The sequence below is a fragment of the Bubalus kerabau genome, chromosome 8 (assembly GCF_029407905.1).
Source record: "Bubalus kerabau isolate K-KA32 ecotype Philippines breed swamp buffalo chromosome 8, PCC_UOA_SB_1v2, whole genome shotgun sequence".
Lineage (NCBI taxonomy): Eukaryota > Metazoa > Chordata > Mammalia > Artiodactyla > Bovidae > Bubalus > Bubalus kerabau.
In genome coordinates, this window is record NC_073631.1 from 15,389,682 (window position 1) to 15,407,711 (window position 18,030).

The window sequence follows — 18,030 nt, forward strand, 5'->3', positions numbered from 1 at the left end:
ATTTTTCTGTGCCTAAACCTTTGGCAGTGCACAAATTTAGATCTGAGCATCATGGAATAAATGCACCAAGCTGTTCTCTTCCTTGGAGTTGTCATGAAATTTCTAACCAAGGGGAAGCATGTTTCCCTTTTTGAATGATCTGGAGCATAAGCTATGTCAAATTGGATAACTTTCTTTGGGGGGCAGAATTGGCTTCTTCTGCCAAGAACAAGAGAGAACAGAGTACAGTCATTTTATTGATATCAAGTGATTCTTCTCAAAGGAAATACCCACCGAAGCACCACAGCCATTGAGAGTCTCAAAACAGTGTTTTCGAGGATCCAGTTCAAGGGCTGTGAACGGCACCACTGGATCACTGGGCACTCATCCGGCACAGGATATTATGCCCGCTGAAATCGTGATTAAGATAACTCTAATCCTAAAGTGAGTAAGGTGTTCTTTTGATCCAAACAAGATGTTCCTATTTGTTACTTTAAGTCAGGGGTCTTGAATTATCAGCAGTTGGCAGTGCTCAATTTCTCTGCAGAGCATTTTCCCCAAAATGCCAGACCATCATCATGGAACGTGCCTCAATAAAACTTTGTTTTTAATGGGACTGCCTTGTCATCCCAAAGAAATAAACCAGCCTGAAAACCATACCTTCCAAACAGACAAATAAATGAAGATGGGTAACCTTTTCAAACCAGCTGTTATAAGAAAATGATAGCGTCATCTTCTCTTCCTCGTCACATCTCTCAGAAGATAACCAAAGGTTGTTGATATTTTCTACTTTTTTATTTGTTTACGTTTCCATTGCTTTCTTCTTAGCCTCCATAGCAAGTGAGAATAAGAAAGGAAAATAGGAAAACAGGAAGAGAAAACCTATCTCTACAGCACTTCAACAACAATATTGTCTTTGAGGGCACTTGGTTTTACCTGAATCAATTATGGGCTTCCTTCTATACCCAGTCATTGAAGTGAACAAACTTCTTCCTTTTATCAAGTCAGAGAAACTGAAATGTACAATTTGTGTTGAAATAACAAATTGAGACACTCATCATCGTCAGGTGCGATGACACTCCCAAGAATTTGAGGATTTTCCTACTTGCCGTTGCTAGGGGGAACTGGATAAGCAAGAGAGGAGGAGGGCTGGGGTAATTTAGGTTTATATTTACTGCATGCATGCTCAGTAGCTCAGGCATGTCCAGCTCTTGGCAACCCCATATGGACTGTAGCCCACCAGGTTTCTCTTCCAGACAAGAATACTGGAGTGGGTTGCCATTCCTTTCTCCAGGGGATCTTCTCAACCCAGGGATTGAACCCACATCTCCTGCATTGGCAGGTGGATTCTTTACCACTGAGCCATTTCTGGGACTGTCCTATTTAGAAGGGAAGATGGAAATGAATCTGTGTGTGCCAGGAAGTGTGATGGTTAGGTGAGCCTGGGGCTGAGGACACCTTGGTTGCACGTCTGGTTGTCCAGCACATGAACTGAAGGCTCTGAGTGCTGGGGCGCTGATGACATGTGACTTCATCCTGCTCCCTGAACAAGACAGGACAAGGCAGCAACAAGCTCACACGCTCCAGGGAACACATGTTTTCGGGAGAGGACTTTCCGGGTCACATATAGTTAAAATACTTAAGACCTGACAGCTGATGTGATGATTTTCGCAATTTTATTTAAAGGATTTTTATTGGTAAGTGAAGTTTTCAGATATTCCAAGACTGATTTGATATTATACGCCCAAAAAAGCCATATGCAAAGTATCTGTTCCCGGCTAAACAGATCTCCATCTCCTGTGATGTCCAAGTTTCGGGTCAGCGTTCACTGTTGAGATGAGATCACTGTGGCCCCCTCAGATGTGGCAAGCAGTTGTAGTGAAGAGCTCCCACTTGTCAGGGTAGGGGTACGGATCAGCCAGTCAGAACTCACAGTAAAAAGCTTTCTGGAACACAGTTCCAACCAGCATTTTCCCCTTGTACACAGAAGCAACTGTACTTCCATGCAACACTTTACCATCTTCTGCATAAACTACCGTAACTTTGGGTTCTTCTGCTAAAATATTCTGGATTTGGAGCACCTATCCAAAAATAACATTACATTAGTATTTTTTAAAGTCACTCGAGACATAACTTTAAATATGGGGTCATTTCTCCATAAGAAGAGACTTTTAGGTGAACTGTATTTTGTTCCAAAATGACTCTCTATAGATATCTGTTTCCTCATTGGCAAAGATGACAGATTCTGATCAGATCATCTTTAACAAAGATAGACACTCGGAAGACCTATAGAAGCAAGAACCGTAGGACAGTAACGTAGCCTGGGTGTGGGACCATAACGAGGACTGTGGGACACCGCAGGATGGAGCTGGGGTTACTCAGTAACCGTCAAATATTGCCATGCTGGAATTCAGGCCAGTTTTCGTGTATTTTCAGGTAAGCCTGGAACTTGGATGTTTACACGTAATTCTTGGTTTTTAAATATGGGAATAAAAACAAAACCAAAAAAAGACGGTTGCCCAAAAAGAACATACCTCTCCTCCGCACTCATTATTCCTCTGAACTTAAGGTCCCAACTCCTAATCTGTAAGATTTTATGAGTTCAGTTTCCTTCGTTTAGTTGAGCAGAAACATGATTATATCATCAGCAGCAGTATAGTAGTATTCAAGTTGACTACACAAGATAGCCAATATTTGACAATTTGGGCCAATGAAACGGTAATCTCATATGATTCACGTACTATCACAAGCTCGCTGTAAGGCAGGAGTGCAGGGCTGTACTTGGGATCTTCCGCTTACTGTGTGTTTCTGTTTGTAGAATGAGATGGGTGGGGCTCTGTGCTGTGCGGGCTCTGTCGCTGAAGTCCTGTCTGACTCTGTGCGACCTTATGGACTGCAGCCCACGAGGTTCCTCTGTCCATGGGATTCTCCAGGCAGGAATACTGGAGTGGTTTGACACGCCCTGCTCAGGTGGGACTATATTAACTCTAAATTCCCTTTCATCTTTAAGTTGGTGTTCTTCTGAAGACTTTAAGAGAAACTACAATGACTTGAAGAACAGATGCAGACATACAGAAACACTGAGTTTGACAGATTAGGAAGGCTTGTGCTTGATTATTAAAAGGTCCATGCGCCGATTTAAAAGGACCACTTCAAAACAGCTGGCACCAAAAACAGATGTTTTAGGAAATTGCTAAAGCATTCACGTGTAGAAGTTACTTACTCGGAAATAGTTGATGGTGCACCTTGGCTTTAGGAAACCACTTTCTATTAAAACTAAGTCACTCTTCTGTGGGGCAGTGCATTAGATAATGGATGGTTATTACTTTTTGCTATTCTTTACCAGATTCATCATTAGAAAGGAAGCATTTTTTTTTTTCTAGAACAGGAAACTGAGTCCGTGCTGTAGCAAATGGTTCAAGTTCACCAAATGAGCTAACAAGCAAGAGCAAATTAGAATCTAACATTCTGCCCAGTTCTGAACAGTGAACACGCCACAGCATACATTTCCTCAATTCTACTGAGCATACCATGCCGCAGTCCTAATAGCTAAGAACTAGCAAAAGGCACAAAGGGTTGCCATTCATCATAATCACAGTTGTCTTGTAAAGCCAGAGAAAAGGTTATGAAGGGCCAACATGTAGTTGGAAATACATATTTGGCTTTTGTTTCTTATCCAAGAGACACAGGCTTTAAAAAAATTTTTTTAGGGGTGAAGGGTGGAATGAGACTGACTCTTAAAGCTTTAAAAAGAATGCATGCTCAGTTGCTCAGTTACGTCCAACTCTGCAACCCCGTGGACTGTAGCCTGCCAGGCTCCTCTGTCCATGGGATTATCCAGGCAAGAATACTGGAGCGGGTTGCCATGCCCACCTCCAAGGGAGCCCCTTAAAAAGAATACATAACAGTAAACTATGCCAAAAAGTACACTGAGTACTTGATGTAAATAATCAGCATAATTAGTAGAAACTGAAAGCCGAGTAGAAAACCCTAGTTAAGTCATAGTAGACATTCAGTGTTCTTGCTTAGAGAATACCAGGGATGGGGGAGCCTGGTGGGCTGCCATCTATGGGGTTGCACAGAGTTGGACACAACTGAAGCGACTTAGCAGCAGCAGCAGCAGACATTCAGATGCTCATGGCAAAATGAGTTTCAAATTCCTGCTTGCACTGTCAAAATAATCTACTGAGAAAAAGACCAATGACGTGAATAGAGTCTCTGGATACTAAAACTAAGATAGAAGAGGTCTTTCAAGCTCAGATCTTTCCAGCAAGGATTTGTGTTCCCATTCTGCCTGGAAGGCTTGGAGGGGATGGCATCTCTGCTTTGCAGCTGCTCTATTACATGAACTGGCAAAGGCACTGACACACAGGAAAAGGGTGTTGAACAGGAAGGCAGGTAACACACGTGTTTAGACCATAACAATGTGGCCTGTTATATTTTTTAAACTACTGTGAATGGCCACATCGGAGAAACTCACTACTGAAATACAGATATGGAGCCCAATCCAGTACTGGCTGTCCTAACCCAGCCCTCTAGACTCTTCCTCCACTCCGCTCAGCCTTCCAGAGCCTGCTTAGGGCTCCCTCCACCTCCCAGTAAAGGTTGACCGGAAGCAGCAGCAGGGAGGGGTGGGCAGACTGAGAAGGAGGCGGAGTGTCTGCCCCCAGCACCCCCCCCCCCCCCGTGTGGGGCCATGACCTCATCTGGTTGGCTCCATCCCTCAACCAGAGGTCAGGTTCCCCTCCCAGCAGCCTCTCCACACACAGCTCTCACCTTGTTTGGGCTTCTGGTAGCTGTGCCTACCTCCGTGGTGGCCCTGGGGTACCATATTACCCTCCCCCGTTCATTTCCCTACCTGTCCCCACATCTCTGTACATAGCGCCCTCATTAAACCCCCCAAATCACCCAGTTTACAGGTACCATCTGTCTCCCACCTAGACTCTGTCTCAAATGCCTCCCAAAGTCAAATTCCATCTTTATCTGATCATTTAGGTCATCTATCCACGTCTCCCTTTTATTTGCACATATAACTGAGATTTATGTTTTCAAGAGAAAACTAGCTGGGAATGAAGGCGCTGATATGATTCTTTTCTCAAACTAACCTCTGATCCAGGAGGATTCTCTGGGTCATAGGAAAAGATTTTCATGCCATTGGGGTGGCAGCCAACCCACAGGTCCCCTGTCACAGGATCCACGGATATGTTGTCCACGAGTGTGTCACACTCCAGAGACTTATAGATTAAAACCAAAGGGAGAAAGAAAACAAGCAGTAAAAAATTTGAGAGGAGATGGAGCAATACATTAGAGAAAGCTATCGTGGCGTCCTTGGGCACCATACACCTGCTCCAGGGATGAGACAATTCTGCTCCCCTGCCCATTTCACTAGCACTCAGGGAATTCCTCTAGCTCTCCATCTGTGTTAGTATTTTGCCATTTTCCGGAACGTGAGGGAAGGGGAAGATCAGAAAAACCAAGAAAGACTATTAAAAGTGATACGAAAGCATTTGGACTAACATCTGTGCGTGAACTTAAAACCAAAAGTGAAAAAAAAAATTTTTTTTTCAGTGCAGCATAAAACAGTTCCTTTGAAAAAGGCATGTGCAAATGATATTTTTATAAGCATTCTGAAAACAACCAGGAAATGTGGATTCATTTCTGATGAGAGCATCAGTGAAGTGTAGGCTCTTCTTTAATGGCTAATCATAGGCTGTGCAGCCAGAGGAGAAATGGTCACCCGGGGTCTAATTTGTGCCTTGAAGTTGAGGAAAAGTTTCTTCTTCAGCTTCCTGGTGTTATTCGACTCCCTGTTCCTCTGCTGTTTATTTTCTAAATATAAGTTGCAAGCATGTGTTGACTGCACAGATTGCTGTCACGGCTTTGTACCAGGATCATAAATAATACCAACGATTCTTAATTCCGTCATTCATCATCTTGGCTGCCTTCTACCGGGGAGAAATCACATCTATTTGTCTACCTCTAACTCTCAGTTGGATAAACAATATCTACCATGTACCTCGAACAGAGGCCAGCATACCTCAGTGCCCAGAGAGCCTGGAACAATTGGCGGCAACTCATCGCAAAGGCCAGAGCGTGGGCAGACAACTGTGGGAACCCTGTGCTTTCCACTCAAAACAAGGGCTCTCCCCGCCTGGCCGGGAGGGGCAAGGATGCTCAAGGGGCCTCCTTTTCACCTTCGCGCAGTGCATCACTCATTCCTACCCTGGAAACAGGCAGGTTTGGCCAAGGGAGGTGGTTGAGTAAATGTCCTCTGGCCAAAGTCATCTCTAAGTCTTTTCCATCCCCAAACCCCATCTACCCCAGGGTCAGGCATTCTAGGCTGATACGTTAAATTCTTTTTTTTTTTTTTAATCAGAGCGTAATTGCTGTACAATGTTGTGTTAGTTTCTGCTGTATAATGAAGTGAATCAGCTATCTATCCATCTATCTATCTATCGGGAGGAGATATATATGTGTATCTATAGGGAGGAGATATATGTGTGTGTGTGTGGATGTGTGTGTGCATGCATATTATCCCCTCCCTCTTGAGCCTCCCTCTCACCCCCAGCTGCTGTCCCACACCTCTAGCTCATCACAGAGCATCGAGCTGAGCTCCCTGTGCTTTCCAGCAGGTTCCCACCAGCTGGCTGTTTCACACAGGGTAGCACAGATATGTCAAAGCGCCTCTCTCGACTCGTCCCACCCTCCTCTTCTCACTGTGTCCACATGTCGGTTCTCTACATCCCTGCCCTATTGCCCTGCAAATCGGTGCATCTTTCTGTGAGGAAAATGTTTGTCTCGGGGCACTGCTACTATCTTTGGAAGGGGTCATGGCCAACCAGTGAATTCCACAGCAGATAAAAACTTACAGAGATGAGGGTAGGCAGTGAGAGTGGGAGAAGGACCCAGAAGCCTAGGGTCCCATTCATTCTTCACACCAGTAACAAGCTCCTGCCACGGGCACCAGCTGAGCAAGGGGCAGAACTGTGTTCTGCCCAGGAAGAGCTGGACAGTCCAACAGGGAGCCCATCTTGGCCTCAGCAATAAGCTCTTCCCTTGAAAATGCGTGATTCCCAGCAATACCAACTCACCAATTGCAGGTACAGACCATGCATCACGCTTCCACAAAGTCCAATGGAAACTTTTGCATGCCTTGGTCAAGGAAACTTAATAAATGATTCTCTTTGGGGAAAACGGTATCCTGTATTAACAAACATCCCAGTTTTTAGAGAACTGGAACTCACTGAAGTGAGACTAATTCATTGACTGTGTCTTGGAAAATATTTTGAAGAAGGGATCATTTTTACTGTGGTAAAATACGCATAACATGAAATTGGTCATTTTAACCATTTTTCAGTGTACAACTCAGTAGCATCAGGTACATTCAAAATGTCATGAATCCACCACATTCCATTTCCAGACCCTTTCATCATCCCAAACAGAAGCTGTACCGAGTAGCTTCCCATTCCTCCCTTCCCCATCCCATGGTCACCCCTGTCCTGCTCTCTCCTTACGAATTTGCCTCTTCTAGGTACCACATGTAAGTGGAATCATAGAATATTTGTCCTTTTGTATCTAGCATAAGGACTTTTATGCTAAGTATTCTTAGCATAATAACTTCACTTAGCATGTCTCCAAATTCATTGGTGTTCTTGCATGAATCACTCCATTCCTTTTCAGGGCTGAGGAATATTTCATTCCATGTATACACTACACTTCGGCCACAGACCCATCCACATCTCATCACAAATCCTAATAACAACCCAGCTAGTTTGTCAAATTTCCTGGCACTCCAGTAGTAATCAACTGGACTTGATTAACTACTGGAGTTAATGATCCTCCAAAAGAAAGAATGATGTTACCTAGTTGAGGAGAGGGGAGTCTCACCTGAATTATCATGTCAGGACACCAGCAGGATTTTCTGCCAGCAGTGGGAGCCAAACCGGAAATAAACTTTGCCCTCAATCGACAGGAGTAGCATCTTTATCGTTCGGTGTTGCGTGTACCTTGGATGGGGTTTTATTCTTATAAAATCCTTTAAGTTTCAATTTGCAGAAGTATCTACTGTGATAACCACAATTTGTTTTTATCCCCTCAGCCAGTCTGAGTGTGTGAAATTCCATTTTACTGCAGCGAATACCAAATGATCATAGCCCTGTCAACGATTTTTAATGTCAAACATGATATTACATTTGCTGTGGTTTCAAGGCAATTTTCTCAGAATGAAGCCCCTCACGATGGTCCCCGATACGCGCTGATGGGCACAGTCACAGATGACCATGCGTCTCAGTGCCATGGGTGGTGCTGGCAGGGGAGGGACCTCTGCGTCTTTTCAAAAGCATCACTTTCATAATGCTCCGATTTACACATACTTCTTCTTTCTGCTCCTTTGTGTTTCTACCCCTTTTGATTCAAACCTTCAGACCAGACCATATTCGGTACAGGTAAAGATGATCCCCTGAAGAATGCCCGGCCCCAGCATGTTAATTTAACAATTACTTTGTTGAGTGCCTACTGGGTGTGGGAACTGTCCCTGGAACACACAAAGTATCCGTCCTATGCCACTTATACCCTAGTGGGACAGGCAGACAGACACTGGGGAGAAGGAGAAAATGAATGCAAAACGTGTTAGCGAAGGATGCTGAAGGGAAAAAAATAAAGCCATCAAAGAGATAGGAAGTGTGTGTGTGTGCACACACGTTTGTCTAGGGAGAAGCAGTCTAGGGGAAGGCCTCGCTGAAGTGACATTTTAGTGAAATCTGGCAAGATGTGAAGGAGAGAGGCGTGAAGACCTGGAGGAAGAATACCTGAGCAGCGGGACAAGGGCCCTATCCTGAGGAAGGACATTGCCAGGGGAGTTCCAGAACTGCTCAGGCAGGAGCGGCTCAGCAGCGGGGGCAAGGGCTGGAGAGAGGCGGTAATGTGACCACCGGTGGCCGTCTCGAGGGCCTGGGCTTTGTAAATACCGTGCTGAGTGCTGTTGTGTGCAAGGTGAGGCTCTTGTCTGTTCCATCAACATGGAGGAGGAAGGGAGAGGGGAGGGAAGAGGGAAGTGAAGACAAGCCGGAAATTCACTGGAACAGAGAGAATCAAAGTTGCATAGACGATGCGTGTGGTCTGCCACTTCCCACTCTGCCGCTGAGCAAAAGTGAACAACAAATGCAGACGATGCTGATGCCTCCTAATAAAGGAGTGAAGAATTGGTTCTCACCCACTCCAATTAGACAATCCTTTTTCCTCACTTCCAATTTCACAAATCAATTAGAATCTAATTATCACCCCCACAAACTTATAATGTTAATACATCTTACCTTCAATGGAGTTAAAGTCCAATTAGCATGCTTTTCATACACATGAATCTTATGAGCCAGCATTTCAGCTATATAGACATACCTTCAAAGAAGAAAGAGCTACATCAAAGCCAGTGAAGGGAAGCAATTCAGAAGGTTACCATGAAGGCATAATAACCCTTCCTGGGGGAGAACTTTGCTTAGAGCTTGGAAAACAGAAGCTGTCTCAAAACACAGTGGATTCTGAAGGAACTCAATGAGTTGACAGCACACGGGGGACTTTTAATCCCTGAAAAGTTATTTCAAAAGATGTGAAACTAGTTGGCCCTAACTAGTAGGCAAGGAGCTTAACTCTAATGCCAGTTCTTAGCATCTGCGAGCAAAAGCATGACCTCACTTTTCTTGGTCGGTCAACATAATGGCAAGCCCCAGGTTCTGCATTTCATCCCCTTGTTTTAGGCCACAGAAAATTCAAGAGAAGACAAGTGCTTGGCCTGGATCTGAGAGAAGACTCCCTCCCCTCTACGTGAGGACAGTGTCAAGTTCATCATAAAGATCTCTGGCCAGTCTAAGTGCAGTGCCTCCCAGAACAAAGAGAGAAATGACTGCGTGATTATCTGCTATTTTTGAAGATGAGGGGATGATATGAGTAATTAAAAACTGTGCTGCTTTCTCTATATATGTTACCACCTTCTGAATATGTTACTAAGCCTCTAAGTATGCTACAAATGCTTAACGATACGAGATGAAGAGGATTTTATACATACACCAGTCTTACCCAAAGTGTGGTCCCCAGACCCAGAGCTGGTCCGTGAATTGTTTCAGAATGACCACCGGAAAATAACATGAATCAACTACATCACTAAGCCTACTACTTATGAAGCTGACTTTTTCCCCATTAATAACACTTTCTTGATGAAGGAAGCAGTGGCTTGATTTACATTTTGGTACAAACTCTCTGTCATGTCACAAACCAGCGCTACGGATATAAACATACCCATAAGTTGTTAATCTCAAGATACAGTCAAAAATCCTCCTTGAAAGCAAGCAAAAGGATACTAAATGTTTTTTGTATGTACCTCCTCTTGAAATGCACTCCCCGCCCCACAAAGGAATTTAAAAGAGTATGCATGCTCAGTTGTTCATTTGCATCTGACTCTTGTGACCCCTTGAACTAGCCCACCAGGTTCCTCTGTCCTTCGGATTCTCCAGGCAAGAATACTGGAGTGGGTTGCCATGCCCTTCTCCAGGGGATCTTCCCAACTCAGGGATCGAACCCGTGTCTCTTGTGTCTCCTGCATTAGCAGGCAAATTCTTTAGCACTGCACTGCCTGGAAAACCTTAAAATAGTATGCCTTCACAAAATAGTAAATTATGATTTGATATATTTCATCCCCTGGAAATTAAGATATTTTTCATTTCCCCCAATTTCCTTTTACTGGAATAACATGCTAGAATGTATCCCCCTTTTTAGAAGATGAATATGCTCTAAACATGTTGAATGAGAATCTAGGGACAAACGTGGTATTTTAAGGTGTTCACGTACTTGCGGTCAGGTGACATGCTGATTCCATTAGCAAAATCAAATCCACTGGCCACCACTCGAACGTCATCTGGACTGTAGTAAACAACATTTGACCATGCTAGACCCAAATATAATTCCCAGGATCTCATGTACTGGTCAACAAAATAGTGATCATTGGTGGCATAGAAGTGTTCACGGCCCACAGCGACAAGGTCATTCAAACTGCAATCAAAACACACACGTGTGACACAGGTGGGTGACGGCATGGAACCTGACATGCTCACACACGGCGCTTATGAGTGTATGCTTGTAAAATCAGAGTGTGCGATGGAACCTTCGCATCAGCTGTTACAGCCCAGAATTATGTGCAATCAGTCCCGCCTATACAATCCTCAAATACAGTGATTACCTGGAGAAACCCTAAGAGGTTATTATAGAAATGGAACAGAAAAAACCTATTAACTGTATCGTGGGAAAAAGTGCCGTGGTGTGTGTGTGTGTGTGTGTAGACAGACTAAACTCCACAGACATTAAATTAGTCCAGGAATCATTATCCAGGCCACATTTGTTTATGCTCATATAGAGCAGTTCAAGGCAGCACCAGGCAGTGGGAAAAAACCCAGCTATCTTGAGACTCACATTTTAGTTACAGCTCTGCTACATGGGACAACAGACTGGTTCCAAATTGGGAAAGGAGTACAAGGCTGTATATTGTCACCCTGCTTATTTAACTTCTATGCAGAGTACATCATGTGAAATGTTGGGCTGGATGAAGCACAAGCTGGAATCAAGACTGCTGGGAGAAATATCAATAACCTCAGATATGCAGATGACACCACCCTTATGGCAGAAAGTGAAAAGGAACTAAAGAGCCTCTTGATGAAAGTGAAAGAGGAAGAGTGAAGAAGTTGGCTTAAAACTTGACATTCAGAAAACTAAGGTCATGGCATCTGGTCCCATCACTTCATGGCAAATAGATGGGGAAACAATGGAAACAGTGAGAGACTTTCTTTTCTTAGGCTCCAAAATCACTGCAGATGGTGACTGCAGCCATGAAATTAAAAGACACTTACTCCTTGGAAGAAAAGCTATGACTAACCTAGATAGCATATTAAAGAGCAGAGACATTACTATACCAACAAAGGTCCATCTAGTCAAAGCTTTGGTTTTTCCAGTGGTCATGTATGGATGTGAGAGTTGGACCATAAAGAAAGCTGAGCACTGAAGAAATGATGGTTTTGAACTGTGGTGTTGGAGAAGACTCTTGAGAGTCCCTTGGACTGCAAGGAGATCCAACCAGTCCATCCTAAAGGATGGACTGAATATTCATTGGAAGGACTGATGTTGAAACTGAAACGCCAATACTCTGGCACTGGTGCAAAGAACTGACTCATTGGAAAAGACCCTGATGCTGGGAAAGATTGAAGGCAGGAGGAGAAGGGGACAGCAGAGGATGAGATGGTTGGATGGCATCACCGATGCGATGGACATGAATTTGAGTAGGCTCTAGGAGTTGGTGATGGACAGGGAAGCCTGGCGTGCTGCAGTCCATGGGGTTGCAAACAGTCGGACACGACTGAGCGACTGAAATGAACTGAACTGATCTGCTACTATTAGCTGTGTGATCTAGCGAAAGTTAATCATTTAACATGCCAGGGCTTCAGTTTACTTATCTGTTTTAAAAAAAAAAAAAAGGAGGAGATGGACTGGTCTATCTTCCAGACCTACAGGGTCAATTTCAGCTGTAAAGTTTCATGATTCTAAACGGAGTGAAACATCCGTGAGGGAGAAAGCTCAGAAATAGGATGCGGTGGCATGTTTTGTTGCTGTTGTTCTGATTTTGATTCTCTTTGTGTTACTGAAAATCTAAGCTATATGAGTCTATTTTTCTGCTTTAATAGGTACAACAGTGAGCACATAAGTGAGTCATTCTGTGCTGATTGAGGTGGCAGAAGTTCCTCTGGGCCATTATCCAGGACAGAATTATCTCAGCTCCACTGCGGAGGGCGTCACGGCCCAGCACATCAGCTCTAACGCCACCCCAGGCTTCTGGGCATCTTTGATAAGCATACAGAGCCTCAGTTTTCTCATCTGCAAAGAGAGGTTAAATGATTTTCCCAAAGTCATACAGCTCATTAGTATAAGACTAAGGGTCAGCATCTTCATTTGTGGCGTTGCCGTGAGAATTACAATGAGACAATGCCTGCCGTCCGCTTTGCAGTGAGCCTGCCGTTCACAAAGCCTCCATCAACGGTAACCACTGTTCCTATCCGAGAAAGGGGGTCTAGGAATTTAGGATTAGTCTGTATGGGCTTCAGGCAGAAGCCTGCAAAGATGTTTTTTTTTTTTTCTTCTCTTTTTAAAAGGTAAATGTACGAAATTAGTATGTTTTTTAACCCTTTGCTGTTTTTCATTTTAAAAAGAGAGCAGAGCAGAAAGGTTTAGAGTCATAGTTTTGAAATCTGATGGGCTGCATTTGAATCCTCCATTTGTGGCTTGCTCTCAACGTGGTATGCGGCCATGGCGTGTCAGTATGCTCTGAGCCTCTCCATATTTTGGAAGGTTGGGGTATGCATAAAATGAAATAACTAATCAAAGACTTTGGCACCATGCCTGGCATATAGTACATGATCAGTAATGACCAATAATATTATTATTAATAACCTGTTCTATTATAATAGATTAGTCATTGGAATATTAACGCTATTCCGTTGTTGTTGTTGTATTAGTCTCTCAGTTGTATCCTACTCTTTGTGATCCCATGTACCACCAGACTCCCCTGTCCATGGAATTCTCCAAGCAAGAATCCTGGAATGGGTTGCCATTCTCTTCTCCAGAGGATCTTCCCATCCAGGGGTCAAACCTGGGCCTACCCACCTTGCAGGCAGATTCTTTACCATCTGAGCCACCAGGGAAGCCCATTAATGCTATAGACAACCATATAAACAACCATTGAATACAAAGATGAAAATATACATGGCTAACCCGCGGGTTGGGAGAGCAGAATTTTTGTTAATTGTGACACTAACTATAGTTAGGTTCTGTATTTGCCAAAGATCAATGCATTTGCAATTGCAAGTAGTCATGTATGGCTATGAGAGTTGGACCATAAAGAGGGCTGAGCACCGAAGAACTGAAGCTTTCAAACTGTAGTACTAGAGAAGACTCTTGAGAGCCCTTGGACTGCAAGGAGACCAATCCTAAAGGAAATCACCCCTGAATATTCATTAGAAGGACTGATGCTGAAGCTGAAGCTCCAATACTTTGGCCACCTGATGGGAAGAGTTGACGAAGAACTGAAGCTTTCAAACTGTAGTACTAGAGAAGACTCTTGAGAGCCCTTGGACTGCAAGGAGACCAATCCTAAAGGAAATCACCCCTGAATATTCATTAGAAGGACTGATGCTGAAGCTGAAGCTCCAATACTTTGGCCACCTGATGGGAAGAGTTGACTCATTGGAAAGGACCCTGAAAAATGCTGGGAAAGATTGAGGACAGGAGGAGAAGAGGGCGACAGAGGATGAGATGGCTGGATGGCATCATCAACTCAATGGACATGAGTTTGAGCAAACTCCAGGAGATACAAAGGACAGGGAAGTCTGCTGTGCTGCAGTCCATGGGGTCACAAAGAGTTGGACACGACTTAGCTATTGAACAACAACAACAAAAGAAAAAAAAAAAGCCCTAACCCTAGGAAATTGGACAAAACTAAGATTTCCAAGGTTAAATGGTAAAAAAAATAAGTTTCACTATTTCATAGCGACTCAGAGCAGAAGCTCCAGACTCAAGCTCCAGACTCAAGGATTAAAATTCCAGTTGTGCCATTTACTGACAGTGTCCCCTGAAGCAGTGTTCCTCAGGCTTCATTTGTTTTAAATTTAATATGGTATAGTAGTAAAACCTAATTAAGAACATGCTTGTAAAAAGCTAATGAAATAATCTGTTAAATTGGCTATTGCACCACCTGAGTTATAGCGGAAGCTCATTCAACTTTTATTATCACTGTCATTTCTACCATTTGTCCGGCTTCTCTAGTCCACACACTTTCCCCTAATTTAGATCTTGGTATTTGGCACAGTCTCCAGACACTCAGTGTCCTCATTCTCTTTCCAAAATATATTTGTTGAATGAAGGTATGAACAAACTCTCCCACCAGAAGCTGTTCTCTGAACTTTCATGCAGATGAAGACCTGGGCTGTAGTTTATAATGGTCACCAATTGGTTAATTTGCCTTCATCCAGTAACCTGATTTCTCTGCGGTCTCAGTTTCCTCAGCTTCAGCCCCATCAGGTAAGACAGGAGGGGGAGGAGCCCTAACACTGAGCAGGTGCTTTGCTAGACATCTGCAAGTATATACCACATGGTTTAAAAGAAATCCAGATTCACACATTCTGAGATAATTGAGTTCTGCAGGTAAATTATTCAAATAGAGGTTAAGAGTCTAAAAAGACCATAACGATTAGAGGATAAAAACTGTGTGGGAAGATAGTGTCAAATTATTTTCTGAAATCCATCATTACCTCATAAACAGAACCCTAGGGCTTCCCTGGTGGCTCGGTGGTAAAGAATCTGCCCGCGATGCGGGAGACGTGAGTTCCATCCCTGGGTTGAGAAGATCCCCTCAAGAAGGAAACCACAACACACCCGAGTATTCTTGCCTGCAGAATCCCGTAGATAGAGGAGCCTGGAGGGCTACAGTCCACGGGGTTGCAAAGACTCAGGCATGACTTAGCGACGAAACAACAACAAAGGCAAGTGAGGATGTCAGTTTTGTGTTGGGATCAGGGATCTGTGTGTGTTTCCTTTCTCTAGATGTTGTGCTGCGGAGGAAGCTGGGATGGAGCTGGCTGTTAACCACAGAGCTGCTGTTTCAGGAATCATGTGCAAATGAACAGCAGGAGAAGCAGCGCTGGGAGGTCTTAGAGACACTGGATCACAGATCTCCGCTTGGGTTTGTGTTTCTAATTCTTAGAAACATGTACAATTCCAACTTTCACTGTAAATAACAATAAGCTTGAACAAATAAGCTCAAGAGGTGAAATTTGTCCATGAAACCAGTTTGGGTTTGAGATACTAAGTCTGGTTCTGCAGAAGAGCAGAGTGCTTTCTTGGTAAAAGCATAAAGGAACATTCTCTGGGACCAGGAGGCATAAACCAGCATCCAGCCAACCCGGGAAACGAGGGAGGAGGAGGAGGGGTGTCTTCTCTGGAGCTTGAGTCCTCAAAAGTTTCTGCGGATGAACATCTGGAGGAGTTTATGTTTATCAGAAAGGAGAGTCACCCTCATTTATAGTCTATGGGAACTTGGATAGAATTTGGATCCTACTGTTGTGTGAAAATTGTATAAATCTTAATTATGTTGAATTGGCTCATGGTGCTTTCCAGGTCTACTATATCCTTCTACTTTTCTATTTATTTTATTAATTTTTGAGAGTTTGATATTGAAACTCCAACTAAAAGTCTTAATTTACCTACTTAAAAAATAATTGTATTAATAATATACAGTTAAACTATATGTAACTTTCAGTTGAGTTCAGTTCAGTTCAGTTGCTCAGTTGTGTCCGACTCTTTGCGACCCCATGAATCGCAGCACACCAGGCCTCCCTGTCTATCACCAACTCCCAGAGTTCACTCAGACTCACGTCCATTGAGTCAGTGATGCCATCCAGCCATCTCATCCTCTGTCGTCCCCTTCTCCTCCTGCCCCCAATCCCTCCCAGCATCAGAGTCTTTTCCAATGAGTCAGCTCTTCGCATGAGGTGGCCAAAGTATTGGAGTTTCAGCTTTAGCATCAGTCCTTCCAATGAACACCCAGGACTGATCTCCTTTAGGATGAACTGGTTGGATCTCCTTGCAGCCCAAGGGACTCTCAAGAGTCTTCTCCAACACCACAATTCAAAAGCATCAATTCTTCGGCACTCAGCTTTCCTTATAGTCCAACTCTCACATCCATACATGACCACTGGAAAAACCATAGCCTTGACTAGATGGACCTTTGTTGACAAAGTAATGTCTCTGCTTTTTAATATGCTGTCTAGGTGGGTCATAACTTTCCTTCCAAGGAGTAAGTGCTTTTTAATTTCATGGCTGCAGTCACCATCTGCAGTAATTTTGGAGCCCAAAAAAATAAAGCCTGCCACTGTTTCCCTATCTATTTGCCAGGCAGTGATGGGACTGGATGCCATGATCTTAGATTTCTGAATGTTGAGCTTTAAGTAACTTTAGTCTCCTGTAAATGTGTTATCATACTTTCATAATTTAAGAAATAAGAAAGAGGAAAAAGAGCATTAGAAGAGGAATAAATGAAAGTAAAATAAAATTTTTAAAAAGAGAAAGGAGAGTTGCCATTGTCCCCCCACCCCACCCCCAAACCCCGCCAAAGGAAACACTAAAAGTAGACACACCAGCCCCTGGTGTTAAAGGAAAATAGGAATATGACATATCTCAGTACTTAGGCAGAAGTTCATGTTTGATGGTTTTCAGATGCAAAAGTGACTTTTCTTCTTCTTGAAATTTAAACAACTCAACTGTGGACTTAAAATCTGGATGGCTCACTACCAGCAGGTACACAGTATTATCTGAGAAGAGATTAAAAACAAAAGTCGAAACATTAACTGAGCTCTCAGCTGTCAGCTCTGTCTCTAAAAAGCAATTTCTACCCACCTCCAACCAGTACTTAGGATGTCAGGCAGATGGAATATTTTCACCTCTTTGTAGAGAGAAGCATTTGTGATTGCTCCAGAGAAAAATGGCTAAAGGAAGACCCAGTGACAGTCTAAAAACCACCAGACTCCACAGGGGGAAAAAAAGTCCTCAACTTAAGAGTGAGCAGCCCTTGACACTAAAACTCCAAAGAGCTTATTAAGCTTTCTGCTGCAAATGGTCTCAGCAAGATGCAGCACTGAGATAAAAGAGATAAAAGATGAGAAGAATATCAATAAGAGAAGGTGTGCTCAGGTGTAATTTACACAGTGTGAGATGATAAATTCCATAAAAAGAGCACCTGAGACATAATATCAAAGGGATTTAGCTTCCAGGAGTCAGCGCAAGTCTGCGGCCTGAGAGAAACCAGTGTAAGTGGTCAGGAAGGACTGATCAGATGATAGACCATAGTCTTTGCCTTCGGAAACAGTGAATCTTTGGAAAGCTTTGACGTGACCAAATTGGTGTTTAAAGGAAAACAGTGTCAAGTTTAGGAGGTTGAATGGGAGAAATCCGAACAGAAAAGCCAGCTAT

The 18,030-nt window shown here is 43.5% G+C and overlaps 1 protein-coding gene across 2 annotated transcripts in view; it reads right to left on the bottom strand.

The window, feature by feature from the left end:
- Nucleotides 1–389: 389 nt before the first annotated feature.
- The window catches only part of PON1 (paraoxonase 1), a 58,624-nt gene continuing 40,983 nt past the window's right edge, over nucleotides 390–18,030 (bottom strand). For both annotated transcript variants that reach the window (XM_055589760.1, XM_055589759.1), the window contains exons 5-9: nucleotides 17,246–17,372; nucleotides 10,816–11,016; nucleotides 9,291–9,372; nucleotides 5,085–5,213; nucleotides 390–2,060 (exon numbers count right to left, since the gene is read on the bottom strand). In XM_055589760.1, the coding sequence (XP_055445735.1) occupies nucleotides 1,902–2,060; nucleotides 5,085–5,213; nucleotides 9,291–9,372; nucleotides 10,816–11,016; nucleotides 17,246–17,372 (698 nt within the window). In that variant the 3' untranslated portion in view covers nucleotides 390–1,901. The remainder of the gene's footprint in view (nucleotides 2,061–5,084; nucleotides 5,214–9,290; nucleotides 9,373–10,815; nucleotides 11,017–17,245; nucleotides 17,373–18,030) is intronic.